This window comes from Mixophyes fleayi, chromosome 4, assembly GCF_038048845.1.
Source record: "Mixophyes fleayi isolate aMixFle1 chromosome 4, aMixFle1.hap1, whole genome shotgun sequence".
Lineage (NCBI taxonomy): Eukaryota > Metazoa > Chordata > Amphibia > Anura > Limnodynastidae > Mixophyes > Mixophyes fleayi.
The window spans coordinates 195,432,724-195,447,777 of record NC_134405.1 but is presented as its reverse complement, the minus strand read 5'-3'; the positions used below and the strand labels follow the sequence as shown (position 1 = coordinate 195,447,777).

Genomic DNA, 15,054 nt, shown 5'->3' with positions numbered 1-15,054 from the left:
CCTGAAAATGATCAGTGTGCTTATGTGCAACTAGGTTTATGTGAATGCCATCCACATACTGGAAAGTATTAAAAATGGTAGGTTAAAAAAAACTACTGTTAGAACGGTAAGTGTAAATCTAATTTATTAAACCTCAAAAATATTGTACATTTTCTAGACTAGAAATGCATAATTCAAATGTGAGAATGGCGCATGGAACTTGAGTGGAAGTAAGCTTTAATATACAAGTTAATACAGTACCCAGTCGACCCCCAAGAAAACATTTAGGCTCTAGTTTAAGTTATATAAACAAAAAAATAATCATTAAATATTGTTGCGCATCCTCAAGACATGTGAAAAAGATTCACAATTTCAAAGTAACAGAATTATGTAATAGAAAAGACAATACAACTTCAAATCAGCTATAAAAATATATAAATGGGCTGAAAAGAAGTCATGCTTTACTAACATGCTTTACTGAATAATTTTGAACCTGTACGTGCACATTTCTTATCATTATAGTATCAACATAACCCTCCTGCTAATGGTTGCCTGGTAATGGAAAGCTTCGTCCTGCAGCCACTCGGCAGCAGGCTGCGCCGCCTCATTCTCAGCTGGTTGCTGACCAACTGTCTGGCCATATCCGATCATTAGTTAAGGTGTTATATATTCTGCCCTATTAAGTGCTTTTCTACCACCTGTGATAGTTTAGTCTGAACCAGTGTTCTGTGCAGTGTGAAACAGAAAAAATCCTGAACCCTTGGCAGATTTGGTGGACATTCTTTTTCTAGCTCAATTTCACAATTACATACAGCACAGGATCCAAGAACCTTAAAGCTGATGCTCATTCCAGAACTTCTCTGCAGCAACATTTTAGAACCAAAACACCCAATAATTCCACTGAATTGTAGCAGTCATGACTCAGGACGTCTCTGTCACGCCTGGGGATTTGTCTGTACCCAGAACGTATTGTGTGTCTGGAGCTGTACTGGTGGCTACGTGAACAAAGCTGGGTGGCCTGATAATGTCCTCTGCACAATTTTGGATCGACATTGAACTTGGCGAAAGGTGGCAGTTGAAAACGAGGAGCCATGGCTGGAACAGGTGGAGCTTGTGCAGGAACTGAAGAGTCACCTGAACCACTGAGTGTAGTTTGAATGCTATTCAGATGAGAGTACAACTCTTGAAGGAACTGCATGATTTGAATCTGTGCAGATTCTTGGCTTTGAAACCGATTCACCAGGCTTTGTATTGAGCCCACTCATTGGGGCAGACCACCAGCGGAATCCTTTAGACCAGTGCAAACTGTCACGCCTGGGGATTTGTCTGTACCCAGACTGGGTAGTGTTTCTGAAGGCCTACTAGTGGCTACGTGAACAAAGCTGGGTGGCCTGATAATGTTCCTTCAAATTAGAGGGAATGGGCAGGTGCAGTGGTGGTTGATGAGAGTTTTGGAGGCTACTGAATATAAATGACACTGGAGAAAGGCAAAAAGTCAGGAATAGCAATACGGCAATCAGATTAAGCAGAGGAGACCAGGTTGGAACTGGAATGCTAGACCAGACTAGAACCGGAGGGGAACTGTATTACTGGAACCGGATTGCTGGACCAGAATGCAGACTGCACTGTCTAAGTAGATATAACAAAAAAGACTGCAGACTCCTGGGAACCAGATTGGTGTATGAAGATTCAACATTGCACTGACAACATGTAAGGGCTCCAGGCAGTCCTTTTATACTGACTGCTGTTAACTTATCAGAAACTGGTCAGCAGGGTTGAAGCAGCACTCTGACTGGCTGAGGGAGAGCAGATGACTGTATCCAAGATGGCAGCACCCATGTACTGGTTTTGGAGGGATTTCTGAAGTGGAGACAGACTGGGCAACATTCTGCAGAGAGGTCGGAGACCAGCAGACAGCTTACAAAGACAGCAAAGCGGTAAGTGTCAGGACTTGAGAGCCTGGTGCGTGACACACTCTACACAGCTTAAAGCAGCCTCAAAGCACGCCCCTGCAGACACTTCTTCTAATTTATTATTTGTGCCCAAAGAAAATCAGGCAAGCAGTCCTAGTGGAATCTCATGAAAAAAAAATGTCAGGTCATCCAGGTATCGATAAGACTAATAACATTTTTTCTTGCTATGTTTGGTGGCCCAGGATTATGATGGATGTAAGAGATTTTGTAATGACTTGTCAGGTCTGTGGCCAAAATAAGAGTCTCAAAGGACAACCATTTGGACCTCTTATGCCACTTCCAGTTCCAGACAAAGCATGGTAATCCATCTCAATGGATTTTATTGTGCTAATATTGTCTCTGACGGGATCTCCGTTTACTGCACAATTCTGGAGGTCATTCTGCTTAATGATTGGTATTAATCTAATATCTTCTTCAGTTTATCATCCACAAATCAACGGTCACACAGAAAGGATTAGCCAGGTATTGATTCAGTATTTCAAGTATTATGTCTCTCACCTTCACAAAAATTGGGCTTAAGCGGAATTTGCTCAAAATAACACTCCTCATGCATCAAGTACTTCTCCATTCTTCTGTGTATATGATCAACATTTTAAAGTCTGTTCTTTTGCTGATACCCAGTTCACAGAAAGTATTGCAATGAAGGGAACCCCTTTTACATCAAAGGTGCAGGCTGTTCTGTTTTGCACTGCCATACAATCAAAACATTTTTATGACAAACACCATAGAGGGCATATTTTCAAAGTTGGGGATAAGGTGTGGCTATCTGCCAGAAACATTATGATCAATCAACCATTATTTAAACTTTAGGATTGTTAGAAAACTAAACCTTGTGTGTTTCCAGTTGGATCTCCCTCAGTGTTTACAAATCCCTTTTTTTTTAAATTAAAGCCGGTGCACCAAGCTAAAGTTTTTAAATTCAGAACTTCACTCAGACTGTCGATGTCTAGCCGCTTACCAGGCAGCAGCAGCTCCCCAGCAATGTCTGGTCATTAGTTATGGTGTTTTATATTATGCCCTGTTAAGTGCCTTCTCTCTCATTGGTTCCTCAACCTTTATAAGCCTCTTCCTGTCTTCCACCTGTGCTGGTGATAGTTTCGTCTCAACCAATGTGCTGTGTTTGCATTTACTATGAATATCTTCTGTTGTGACCCAGACTGTATTTTTCTCCTGTCCTTCACGTCAGCTTGCTTTTCGGATTTGCTGTTGACCTCTGCCTGCCCTATCCACCTCCTGATTACCATGCTTACTATTAACCACTACCTGTCTGACTACTGGACTTGCTATATATTGTTGCCTGACCCAACCTCAGCCTGATTACCGGATGGGTATTGACCTCTACTTGCCATGACCTCGGCCAGATTATTTGACCTTGCCCTTGCCTGCCACCTTCCTTACTGTACCCCGGATTACTGTAGTCACCATCTGTCTCTTTCCATGTCCTAACCACATATTTGCAATATCTAGACTTAATAAGCCCATACTACCATGTTCTTAGACCTGGGGGCAGCCCAGTACTCTGGAACATATTGCATTCCTTGGAAAGGGGGTTCATTTAGGTGAAGAACTTGTGAAGCATTTCTAGGGGTTTTATTTTTTAATAATAGTACGTTAATAACTCCCACTTCCACCACCTCTTGCTTTACCTAAACATTTTTTTTGAACAATCTGAAAGTATATTGTTTGTGGCACAGTGGAATCAATGCAAGAAAAACATTATGGGGGAATCAATAATATGCTATATTTTTAAACTACAATGCCTTTTTCTGCTTAAATTGATATTAGCATGAGCTGTTTTAAGATAATTTTAGCCAAACTTGCTGATCTGTGCCAGTGCCATGCTTGTGGAGAATCGGTACAGTTACTGTAGCTTATTAGTCTTGCATTGTCAATATACCAATAAAATAACAAAAGTATGTTTTACTCATTTGTGACATGGTTAAGATAATGTTAATGTGCCCACATGTCTATTGAAGTCTACATTACTTCTTATCAGGAACATAAGGAAATGATGTTTCTAGATTTTTCTTAACTACTTTAGTTTTGTAACCAAGGTAAAAGAAACATGTTTGTAAGACTAATTAGATCAATTTCTAACACAGTTGTTTCATGGTGTTCTCTTAGATTATACAATATATTTGGTTACGCAATATATTTGTTAGTATAAAATACTTTTTTCTACCTTAGTGTTCAGCAACCTGCGGAGTAGGAATCCAGTACAGACAGGTGTATTGTAGGATGAAAGGACAAGGCCGAGTTGAGGAGATATTTTGCAATCCTACAACTCGCCCAGACAACCAGGAATATTGCAGATTACCAGATTGCATCCAGTATTATTGGGTTGCAGACGAATGGCCATCTGTGAGTATTTTCAATACGTGTTATTTCCTTCTTAAAAATAGTGTAACAATGCTGTCCGTTTTGAACAACTAAACAAACACTAAGATCCAGGGGGGTGGAGTATGGTCATTCAGATAGCCCCGAAATGAGAAACCTTTTTAAACCACACAGAGCTATCCATGTATGACATATTTATATTCCAGGTCTGTTGTGATGAGTGTTTTACAGTAACTCTCATCCTATCTGCAAATGTTATAGAAATCTTACTGTACATATTAATTTTGTTCAAGAGAGAACTTCACTATCTCTGTAAAGATAGTGTAATATGTGACTGAAATATTTGTTCTGTAAACTTAAAAAAATGTTGTTATAACATTGTCTATTCAAGTGTTCCACAGATTGTAAACAAGATGAATCCTTGAGGAAGATAAAATGTATGGATATCAGTGGCAAAGCCGTGAATGAATCTTACTGTGCGCCTGCTGCTAAGCCCCCTGTTAGTAAGAAATGCAGCAATCCTGCATGCAAGTACATTGTCATCACTGAAGATACATCCCAGGTATAAAATTGTTTTAAATTTATCTGTGGTGATGAGTACTAACTATTTGAGCAATACTGACACTGAATGACATATCTAGGTGAGTTGCAATTGTGTTTTAAGAAACAAATCATATTTAAATGAATATTATAGTCTACTATTTCAATGATGTTCTATTTCAGTGATGTTAAAGACTACTATAAAGAAGTAGTGGTGATTTTACAGCAGTGGCCCCAGCACCGTAGTCAATATTTATGCCCCAGACCAGAACCTACACTACTTCTTTAGCAAATTAGATAGGCTCATCTAATCTTATCCAAATGAGACACTGGAACCTTATTGTTGCTGGTGACTTCAATGCAGTACTGAATTACACCTTAGACAGACCTGCCTTTGGGGTCATTTCTCCCGGTCATTCAGATATCCAGAAATCCATAGCTTTTCCTTTAAGCCTCATGAAATGTCAGTTTTTCTATAATTCCTGGGGTAAAATTTATTAAACTGCAATTTGCCCAAATTGACGTTTTCTGTGATTTTTTCATCCAGGGTTTAAAAGTATATTGAAGGGGTGGGATTATATGGGTTAGATATGAAAAGTCAACAGTCTAAATGTCAACACCATCATGTCGTTATAATGAGTATATATTCATAATGTTGACACAAGTCGATGTAAAAGGGTGTCTATTGGGGTTATTATCCTAATAGTCTGGCAAATGTATGGATGACCATTTAATTATGTTATTTATGACTAATACTTTAAACCAACTCCTCGCAAAGGTTGTTCTGCTTTTACCTAAGAAATTTAATTGTTATTTTCCTAATAACTTATATCTTCAAGAAAACTGCACACAAGATGTAGCTTCTTTTAAAATGTTTTGTATTATTAATGAACATTCTAATTGTAAAACTTATATATATTATAAAACTATAGACAGTGTATATTATACAAACTCAGATTTCGACTCCTCTATTGACATTGCTGGTATAGCATAGCATAGATGTTCATACAATACATTACATTCACTGCCTGTTTTATAAATGTACAAGTCATTGTGTATGGGCGAGTCAATTTCACCTATTGTTCCTGGTGTGTGACTGTATTGTGTATGTAGGGAGAAGACACACAATCTAGACTCTATTTTAAGCATTCAAGAAAAATTCACTTTTCAAATATACATTCCACAATAATATTCTCACACTTTAAACGTCTACGATTTATCCACATATAAACTTCTGTTTATCTCACATGGAAACTTCTAGCATCACTGCAATACAATAGCAGCCATATTGAGGCCTGGAGGGATCAAATCAACCTCCATTTTCTCTATTGTCTGAAACTCAGCCTGTTTTAAGTACATTGTATATCACCTTGCTGCCATCGTAGCTATCATCCCATAAATTCAATCTCTACAGCGATAAACCACATTATTTCAAAGTTTCCCATCACAAACTACCTTTAAATCCAACAGTCTAACAAAACTTTACAGTAAACAATCTGACCACTTCCTGCAAATCCTTACCAAAACAATCTAATCATTTGCTATGCACTTACACTATAAACACAAACAGCACCCTGGTCTCAGCTGTATTCTTTAACAAACAGTATAGCAGGCTTTATCCTGTAACCATACACTTCCATTACACAGTACATGCAATCTCCATTAGACTTTTCCATCAACTCCATACTTAAAATGCCCAACCTCATACCATGCTTTTTTACAAGCACATGTGCTTGTAATGGCCTAATTCACTACCAATGCAACATTAACAAAGACATCTATTTCTAGCCATCGGTATAACAAAGCATGACTTTTGAAATTTTCTTACAACACAGAACCTCCAAACAACATCACTTCAATTATTATAATGTAACAAGTCAGTTTCTAAGTACACTAACAATATTACTTGCAATGCATTAAAAACATAAACTCCATACTGTCTGCACTCAGACCATTCCATTCAAATACACTATTGTATTAATACAAACTTCCTAATCTCAGCCATATTCTAGCAATTGCAAATCCAAGACAAATGCTACCAATTAAACTCCAAATTATTGACAATAAACTCAAACTCGTAAAATAAATTGCCTTCTAGGCCACTTCACATGCACAGACCTCCATGCCATTCTACTTACAGTTTCCCTCATGTTCAGAGAGTCATGTGTCCTACCAGGGTGAAAACAGCCAGCAAAGGACTTTTCTGCCTTGTGTAACATGATATCAAAACCTTTGTTTTGGGTGGAGTTAACCTTCCAGTGGAAATTGGTCACAGCATTTCATATGATAATCTTGAGCAGCTAATCAGGCTTACACAAGTCACATACCAAGAGGTGGGGGAGGGAATTTACATTTGTTCACCAAACTAATTAAAACATGACCTGAAGTGAATACAATATATTAGGAATGAAATATAAAATAATAAAATAATAGACATGTAAAAATAGTACATGGTTGTAAAGTCAACATTTAAAATAGACATAAATCACTAAATAGGTAATACATTAAATAAATGGTGTGCCCTCCCCCCAACATCTTAACCAACCCTAGTTCTGCCTAGGATTTTGCCAATCCAAGGATCCCTGGAATTATTACAGATGAAAAACCTGCATCTAGGTGAGAAAAAAAGAGACTGAATGAGGGAAATATTGTGCACTACAAATCCCAGTGGGCCCTGAGTGCCAGGGCATGCTGGGGATGTGGTTCCCCAAGTGCCAGCAGCCATGGGTATGTTTGTACTTGTAGTACTACAAGCGCCAGCATGCCTGAACACTTAATGGCAGCCTGGACGTTCTGAGACTTGTAGTGCACCAGGGACAAAATGGATTTTTGTAATGAAACATTTAATTTTACTCTACACCTACCAACCCAACGCTGTGGGAAGAGTCCTAGTGCTATCAGCACGGAGCTGGTTAAACCTAAGAAGGGGGTCCGCATTCATTTTTTGCAGATTCAGTCTCTCTAGGGAATCCAGCTCTGTGCTGATTGGCCTGGGGCTAGTTTAGCATTATAGCAGGGGAACCCCACCCTGCAGGTTTTCCTGCTATAGTGCCATCAGACCCGGCTGGCAAAGCCTTTTGCTGGTAATAGTAAAATCGGGGGACCCCACTCCACCCTCCCCCCCAGCCTAGACTAGCTATACTAGGGTTGTTTATGCTGTTTGGGGGGGTCACACTGTTTCTCTTTTTAAATTTATTGCTGTTGTTTTTTTTTATGTATTTCCATTTTAAATCTTGTGATTTACGTCAACATTTTCAATTTCGTCTTGCCAACCCTTTGCTCATTTTACATGTCAACATTTTAACTGTGTCAACATTATGAACATGTACACATTATAACTGTCGACATGATGGTGTCAACATTTTCTCTGTCTAAATATCTACTATATCCCGAAAATATATATTTATATGTCCACTAAAAACTCCACAAACCAGATGATACACAACTGATTATGCTGGTGCTGCTAGTACTGACCTCAGCTTGTTACCGTTCATTCTGCTTGCCCAGAATTCAGTTTGTGACTCTCACAATTTCGTTAGCTGCCTGCTCCAATTTTCTATTGTATTTATTTTACTGTTGCTTATGTTATTGTTTATTATTCCAAGTAGTTTTGTGAGTTTAGTCTCAATCTTATACACTGCACTCAAGATCTCTGGGTAACTGAGCATGAATGAGCACATAACGCTCTTTTAGAAATAGGGCTGCTAAAGGTGAAGACATCTTCTATAGGTTTATTGATTTATTGGGATGCTGGTGCTAAACATTACAGTAATGAGACATGTTGAGGGGACCATTGTTAATTTTGCTGGTGGTCTACACTGCGCTCTGAGGAAATGACAATAAAATTGTAAGGTGCTGCATATAGGACCCTGGGCAAAAGGCTTAATGCTGCAGCTCTCTACAGACAAAATCTGGATCTGTCAAAAAATGCAAATAAACAATATGTGGAAAAGAGAGCGCAAAGCATAAAACAAATAAATATAGATAACAATTTATTATAACATATAAAAATGGCGTATGAAGGTAGACCACATGTAAGTGAACCACTAAATCTGGATAAAATCCTAGTGGTGATATTCAATGATTGGGAATATAGTGATCATCAACTGTTGAATTCCCAAAGTTCCGATATAAAACAGTATCCCAGGATAATGGCCAAAAAATATAATATGGTACCATATATAATGCAAAAGATCTGCTCCACAATATGAAAAGTCCGTAGCATAGACTGGAGATATAACATAGAGATATTAAATCCTTGGTATGCTCAAATGACAATGGAACACCCTGAATGTAAATTTGTATCACTAGCTTAGGGACTCACCTACAGGAGATGCCTTGACGCCGGCAGGTGAGCTTAACCCCAATATAGCTATATTGTGCACAAAATTCTCCTTTATGTTTATGCTGACACAGTGATTTTTAAATTCTGTTTGTTTCTGAGCGCCGGACAACATTTTTCTTTTATATGCTCAAATGACAAGCCTGAAAAGTATCCACTGTATAGGTGTCCAGTAAATATGTACACCATTAGGTGCCGATAGCACCATTGATTTTCAAAGTAAACAGGTACTTATCTTGTAGTGTGAGCCCGTAGGATTTTTAAAGATAGTCACAGATGGTACTACTGAAGTACTTAGCATAAAATGCAAATGGTTTCCAGAATACAAACAGATCCTTCTGTAGTCCAAATTGACCCCGGGGTTGTAAACTGACCAGCACCTGGTAAATTAATTTTCTGACGCGTTTCTCGGCGTAACGCCGTTTCATCAGAGGTAGGTAGGATAAGTGTATCTTTCAGCGCTTTATATATAAATGGAAATAGATCACATGAGCGTCAGATGATCGCTCGAGAACTGTCCAAACACATGACAGCATTATCGGAACTATCCGATCACGTGACCACTCGATCACATGGCCGGAAATGTGTTGTTTACCAAATGTGAGTACAAAACCTGGTCAACGATCTCCTATATTTGGCAAATAACAATTTAACAATCAACAGTTTCGGTAAATTGAATTAACTCTAACATGATCCACAATACTAAATACATAAAATTGAGAATAAAAGAAAAACATATAAAAAACATATAAAAAAACATAACCCCCCCCCATCATAATATCTAAATAGCTCTGAGGAAAGCTCTGCTCTGAAGCTGACACTTTGGGATTCTGGGTATTGTTGTTCAGTGCATTAATAAAGAATAAGCTGATTTTGTTCCCAAACATTAGTGTTGCCATTGGTAGTTGTGGATACTGTCTCTTCATCAGTGGACTCTTGGGAGTAAATGTATCGAGCTGAGAGTTTTCAGACGGGTTTGAAAAGTGGAGATGTTGCCTATAGCAACCAATCAGATTCTAGCTATCATTTTGTAGAATGTACTAAATAAATTTTAGCTAGAATCTGATTGGTTTTTCAAATCCACCGGAAAACTCTCAGCTTGTTACATTTACCCCTGGAGTTCATTAAAATTCGCTGAAGTTTAAGAGAGGAAATGCAGTTGACACCAACAATGACAGAGTTGGTTCCCTCTGGACTCTGCAGCTATGCACAAAAATCTGAAATTGCCAGTGGTCAAAGCGACCCTTTTGTTTTAACAATTTGAGAACTGCTAGTCTAGCATCGAAAAGCTCAGATTATATTGAGGATTTCACTGAATCTTTATTTTCCACTTGCTGAGGAGCTACTAAAAAACAAATTGTTATAAGGTCCTTTTCCCCAAACACTGCCCATGTGAATTATGCGCTAGAATTGTCTGAAGTATTTTATTACTTTTATATTTCATTACTAGTCAAACTGTGCATGATATTTAAAAAAAATAATCTATACAAAACATCAATAGAATTATTTAATTTGTTTTTCAGTGTTCCAGAAGCTGCTGGTTTGGTTACAAACAAAAACTAGCATATTGTAAAAGAGTGCCCTCGAGGCACAATCACTACATAAATGGCTTACGAACTGTCGGCTATAAAAGCTGCCCTGTAAGGCAATATTTATTTGACCGGAAATGCAATGGGAAGAGCTGTGCCCATACACTTTTCTGGAAAGTTGGAAAGTGGAGCAAGGTTTGTTATATAAACATAAGTATATATTATCATTTTCTGTTGTGTAACATGCTTGTTTGCATTATTTTATACATCACGAACCTATGGTCTAAAATGTAGTATTGTAAAGTTTCACATCTGCTCAGATTTTGCTAAAAATCAAGGAGTATGCCACAATGGCATGTTGCCAAAAATTATTCAAAAACATTTAAAACTGATTCTCAGACACATAAAATTATATTTGCTACATCAGCGTATCTGGTTTCAAACTATCTATACTATGATCACTATCGGTATTAATGTTTGTGAGATTAATGAAAGAAATGTTGCTAGTGTAAATACTGTAATCCTATATAAATGTATGTACATAGCAAACAGAGGGAGAAGTAAACATATAGTTAATGTTGTTATTGGTCCTCAAACATCTGCTTGCACTCTTGAAACAGTGTTCTGCAACATGTGGTGTTGGAATCGTGGAGAGAAAAGTATTATGCATGACTGAAAAGAATCTTTCAAGTAACCTCTGCCCATCACACGTGAAACCCCGGGCTAGGAAGTCATGTTTGTCAAAATATTGTAAGTAGTTAACTTTAACGTTGGGTGAAACATACTTAACTCAGTTTAATGGTGATATTTTCATTTGCAAACTCCGCAGCACATATAACACTCAACTTAAATTGCATATTAAGCAAAGATATATAGTATATATATAACTTGGATAATGTGTCTTGAAGGGACATAAGGCAGGAAAATGCTAGTTATACACAGATGTGGCATAAATCTAATGAGCAATGTAGACACCACATTGCCACATTTAAATAATTCTGAAATCTTTGATTTCAATAACTGCTTTAAGAACTATGTTAGAATTAGTGAATTCTGTGTGCTTCAAACAGTACATCAGGTTGTTAAACTCAAAATAACGGGATCCAGAGATAGTAAAGTATAAAATGTATATTAATAATATGGATACACTAAACACAATTAGACTTTTAGAAATCGTATCTCTTGTGGGTGCTGGAGGGCTGGTGCAAGGATACACAATGATTATGATGACTATCAGCAGCACTATGCAACTGCTTTGATTGACTGATTGTATATTGACCCCTCCAGCTGTCTGTACTTAAATTATTAGTGTCATAACTATATTATTTTAAGTTAAAACCATCTATTCCATTACTGAGCTCACATTTCCATTTGGACCACTGCAGAAAAGAAGATTCCTATTTCTTTTTTAAAGGGGAAAACAACAGATGTTTTTGTTTAATTTAATTTGTCTTTTTGTTCAATTGCATTTTATATTAAAAATACGATTTTACTTTTCAATATTAACTGTCAAGACAATATTCTCTCTTGTTTAAATGAAACCTTTTTTTTTATATTGTATACTGTAGAAGGGTGTCTATTTTGACCCCAAAGCGGGTTCTGTTTTCCTCTGTTATCAGGAGAATTATTGTTGAAGCAAATATACTATTAATGCTAATATCGTAATGAAAATCAATAATTACCTTCATTACCACTCACACAGGGTAGGTTCCTGTTTAAATCCAGTTCTTAGAAATATAATTCTATTTCAATGTCTGCTCTATTTACTCTGATTGCCACAGTATAATACAGGGAATAATGCATATCATATTAAGAAAAGATTTCCACAAAATCTAATTTAAGATAATATGTATTCTTGTTAACAATAGGTGTTTTCAGTAGCAATCTTTACACATACAATAACAGTGTAGATAGCATAATACATTTTACATACAACCAATGAATTGTCTGCTTTAGCTATTTTATGTTTGTATAAATGTGCCTTTCTTATCTATGTTACGAAGTTAACCTAGTAGTACTATCAGATTTCAGTGTGAGTGTGTGTATGTTAATTGTAAGTATCTCAAATTTCATTGTGTGTGTGTGTATACATTAATTGTAAGACAGTGTGTGCACAAGAGAAGAGAGTGCATGAGAGAAGATAAACCACATGGTAGGTAAAGACATTCTAAAATGGAGACCAGGCCTCATGGCTCTGTCGGCCATCTTGTTATAACCAGTATTTTACGGCATTTAGCTATATTAATAACAAACTCCACCATAACAACGCAGCACTGCCATATTTACTTACAAAACTGAACTTATTCCATTTACCAAAGTAAACTTTAGCCATATTCTAACATCTGCCCATTGACTGTCCAGTACAAATCAATATAACTTTCTAATCCAGTCTCATCTAAGTAAGTATTTTTTTTACTTTCCATACAATCTTTTTTCTTGCTATGTATAAATCATTTTCTTCACTTTTCAACCTCCTCTAATACAAAAATCTCAGTAACATTCTTTAACAAACAGTCTATGCACTTTCACTGAACAATCCATGCAATCTGCAAAGCTTTCCCATACACATTACTACCATTTAAACCATGGGTCTATGCAAAACTTTACACTGAAAACTGTATACATACAATGTTATATCAATGCATGCAAAACTTTACCATTAAAACACTGAACATAAACACTGGGTCTAAACACTGCACATATTAAACATATTTAACAAATATATATTCCTTCATGATCACATATTAAAACAGCCAAAGGTGGGCCCATTGGCGACTCGTGTTTACCTTCTGCTCACGTCCATCCGTCACCATGACGACCAGTACGTCACTTCCTCCCTGTCCCAGCCATTATCAGGGCAACAGCTGGGATGCTCCTTCTATCAGTGCTGCGTCATAAGGGGTGGTGGGTAAAATAAAGTATTTAATCATGTGGGGCGTGGCTTGGCACCCATGCTGGATGGGCGCATGTAGTAGAAGCTCTCCCTCTACGGAGAAAATATATTGATCTCCCCTGGAGCTTCTGCGGTTACAGCCAACACCAGACAGGCGTGATAGAGTGGGGTCACAGCTGTGCCTAAGATCGCGGCACCTGGCAGCACAGGGAGGGCTCTGGGGCTCAGCGCATATCCCACCGCACTGACGGCCAGTGGTCTGGGACCGGGAGGACTGGGCTGCGGGAAGATGTGCTGGGGAGGCTGCGGACCTGCGCCCCCGTGGAGAACACGGCTGCTCCTGCTTACCACCTACCTGGACGGATCCCCAGATCAAGAAGAGACCCCACGAACCGGCGAAACCGGAAGTCGCGGTAAAAATAGACGCCATTGGGCTCCTTCACTTACGAAATATGCAGTACAGCTGGATATTTCCGAGGAGGCTCCAGCGGGTGGCACTGTCGCTTCAGTGGATCCTCTCGGCTCTCCCAGGGCACCTGTCTGCATCTCTGCAAGAATTGGGTGAGTGACAGTGCCCCTATTACTATCATAGAGCTCTCTTTAAGGATCATCAACGCTGTGCCACACTTTAATAGCCTCACACTGGTTCTCTCTGGAACGCTGAACCAACTCTCTTGCTGACCTGCTGTGATATAGAGGATTTTTGGTTGTAGTGCTGCTGCCACCTAGTGGACGAAGTGTTGTTCTAACTTGAAAACACATCTATAAAGCCTGTAATGCTCTGTCTCTTTGGGACTAAAATATATGCAACACAACTGAAGAGCTTCTTTTGTGTGGGCCGACGCCATTTCCACCAAACATTTCTTACACGATTACTTCCTCCTAGACTAAAATGTTCTAAAAGCTCAGTGCAGGGGCACCAACAATTTACAATTGCGACATTGTCATACTATAGAAGTAAAGCAGTCCTGTTATGACTTCCAGAGCAAAGCGAACCTCCACAGTAGATGCCTCCAACTTCTTCGATAGAAGTAAGAAGCATACTAAACCACAAGCATCTGCCACAAATCAACAGCAGCCAGACCATTCGTCGGGCTCAGACACGATGGGAGAAGATTAACTACCCCCGGCCATGAGACTCCTAATTAGCTCACTAGTCCAAGATATTAAGACAATGTTTCAAAGTGAGCTGAGACAAGCAATCTCAGAGTTCCGGAAGGAGATCGGTGAGCTGGTGGATCGCACTGATGTCTTAGAGTCCAAGGCGGACGAGATCTGCAAGACTGTGGCTAACAACTCGCAAGAAATCACAACACTGTGCTCTGATGTGGATTCTCTAATGGAAAAATTTGAAGACATCGAAAACAGAGCCCGGAGGAACAACATCTGCCTTAAAAATATCCCGAGTCAGTGGACACTCAGGCTCTCCCTGGCTTTCTGCTTGGCTTCTTCAAGGCCATA

General features: G+C 38.5%; 1 protein-coding gene across 1 annotated transcript in view; it reads left to right on the top strand.

Moving 5' to 3' along the window:
* The window catches only part of ADAMTS20 (ADAM metallopeptidase with thrombospondin type 1 motif 20), a 265,728-nt gene that overhangs the window by 192,949 nt on the left and 57,725 nt on the right, over positions 1–15,054 (top strand). Inside the window, exons 30-33 of the mRNA XM_075209069.1 lie at positions 4,140–4,313; positions 4,681–4,851; positions 10,695–10,895; positions 11,321–11,450. Of these exons, the coding sequence (XP_075065170.1) occupies positions 4,140–4,313; positions 4,681–4,851; positions 10,695–10,895; positions 11,321–11,450 (676 nt within the window). The remainder of the gene's footprint in view (positions 1–4,139; positions 4,314–4,680; positions 4,852–10,694; positions 10,896–11,320; positions 11,451–15,054) is intronic.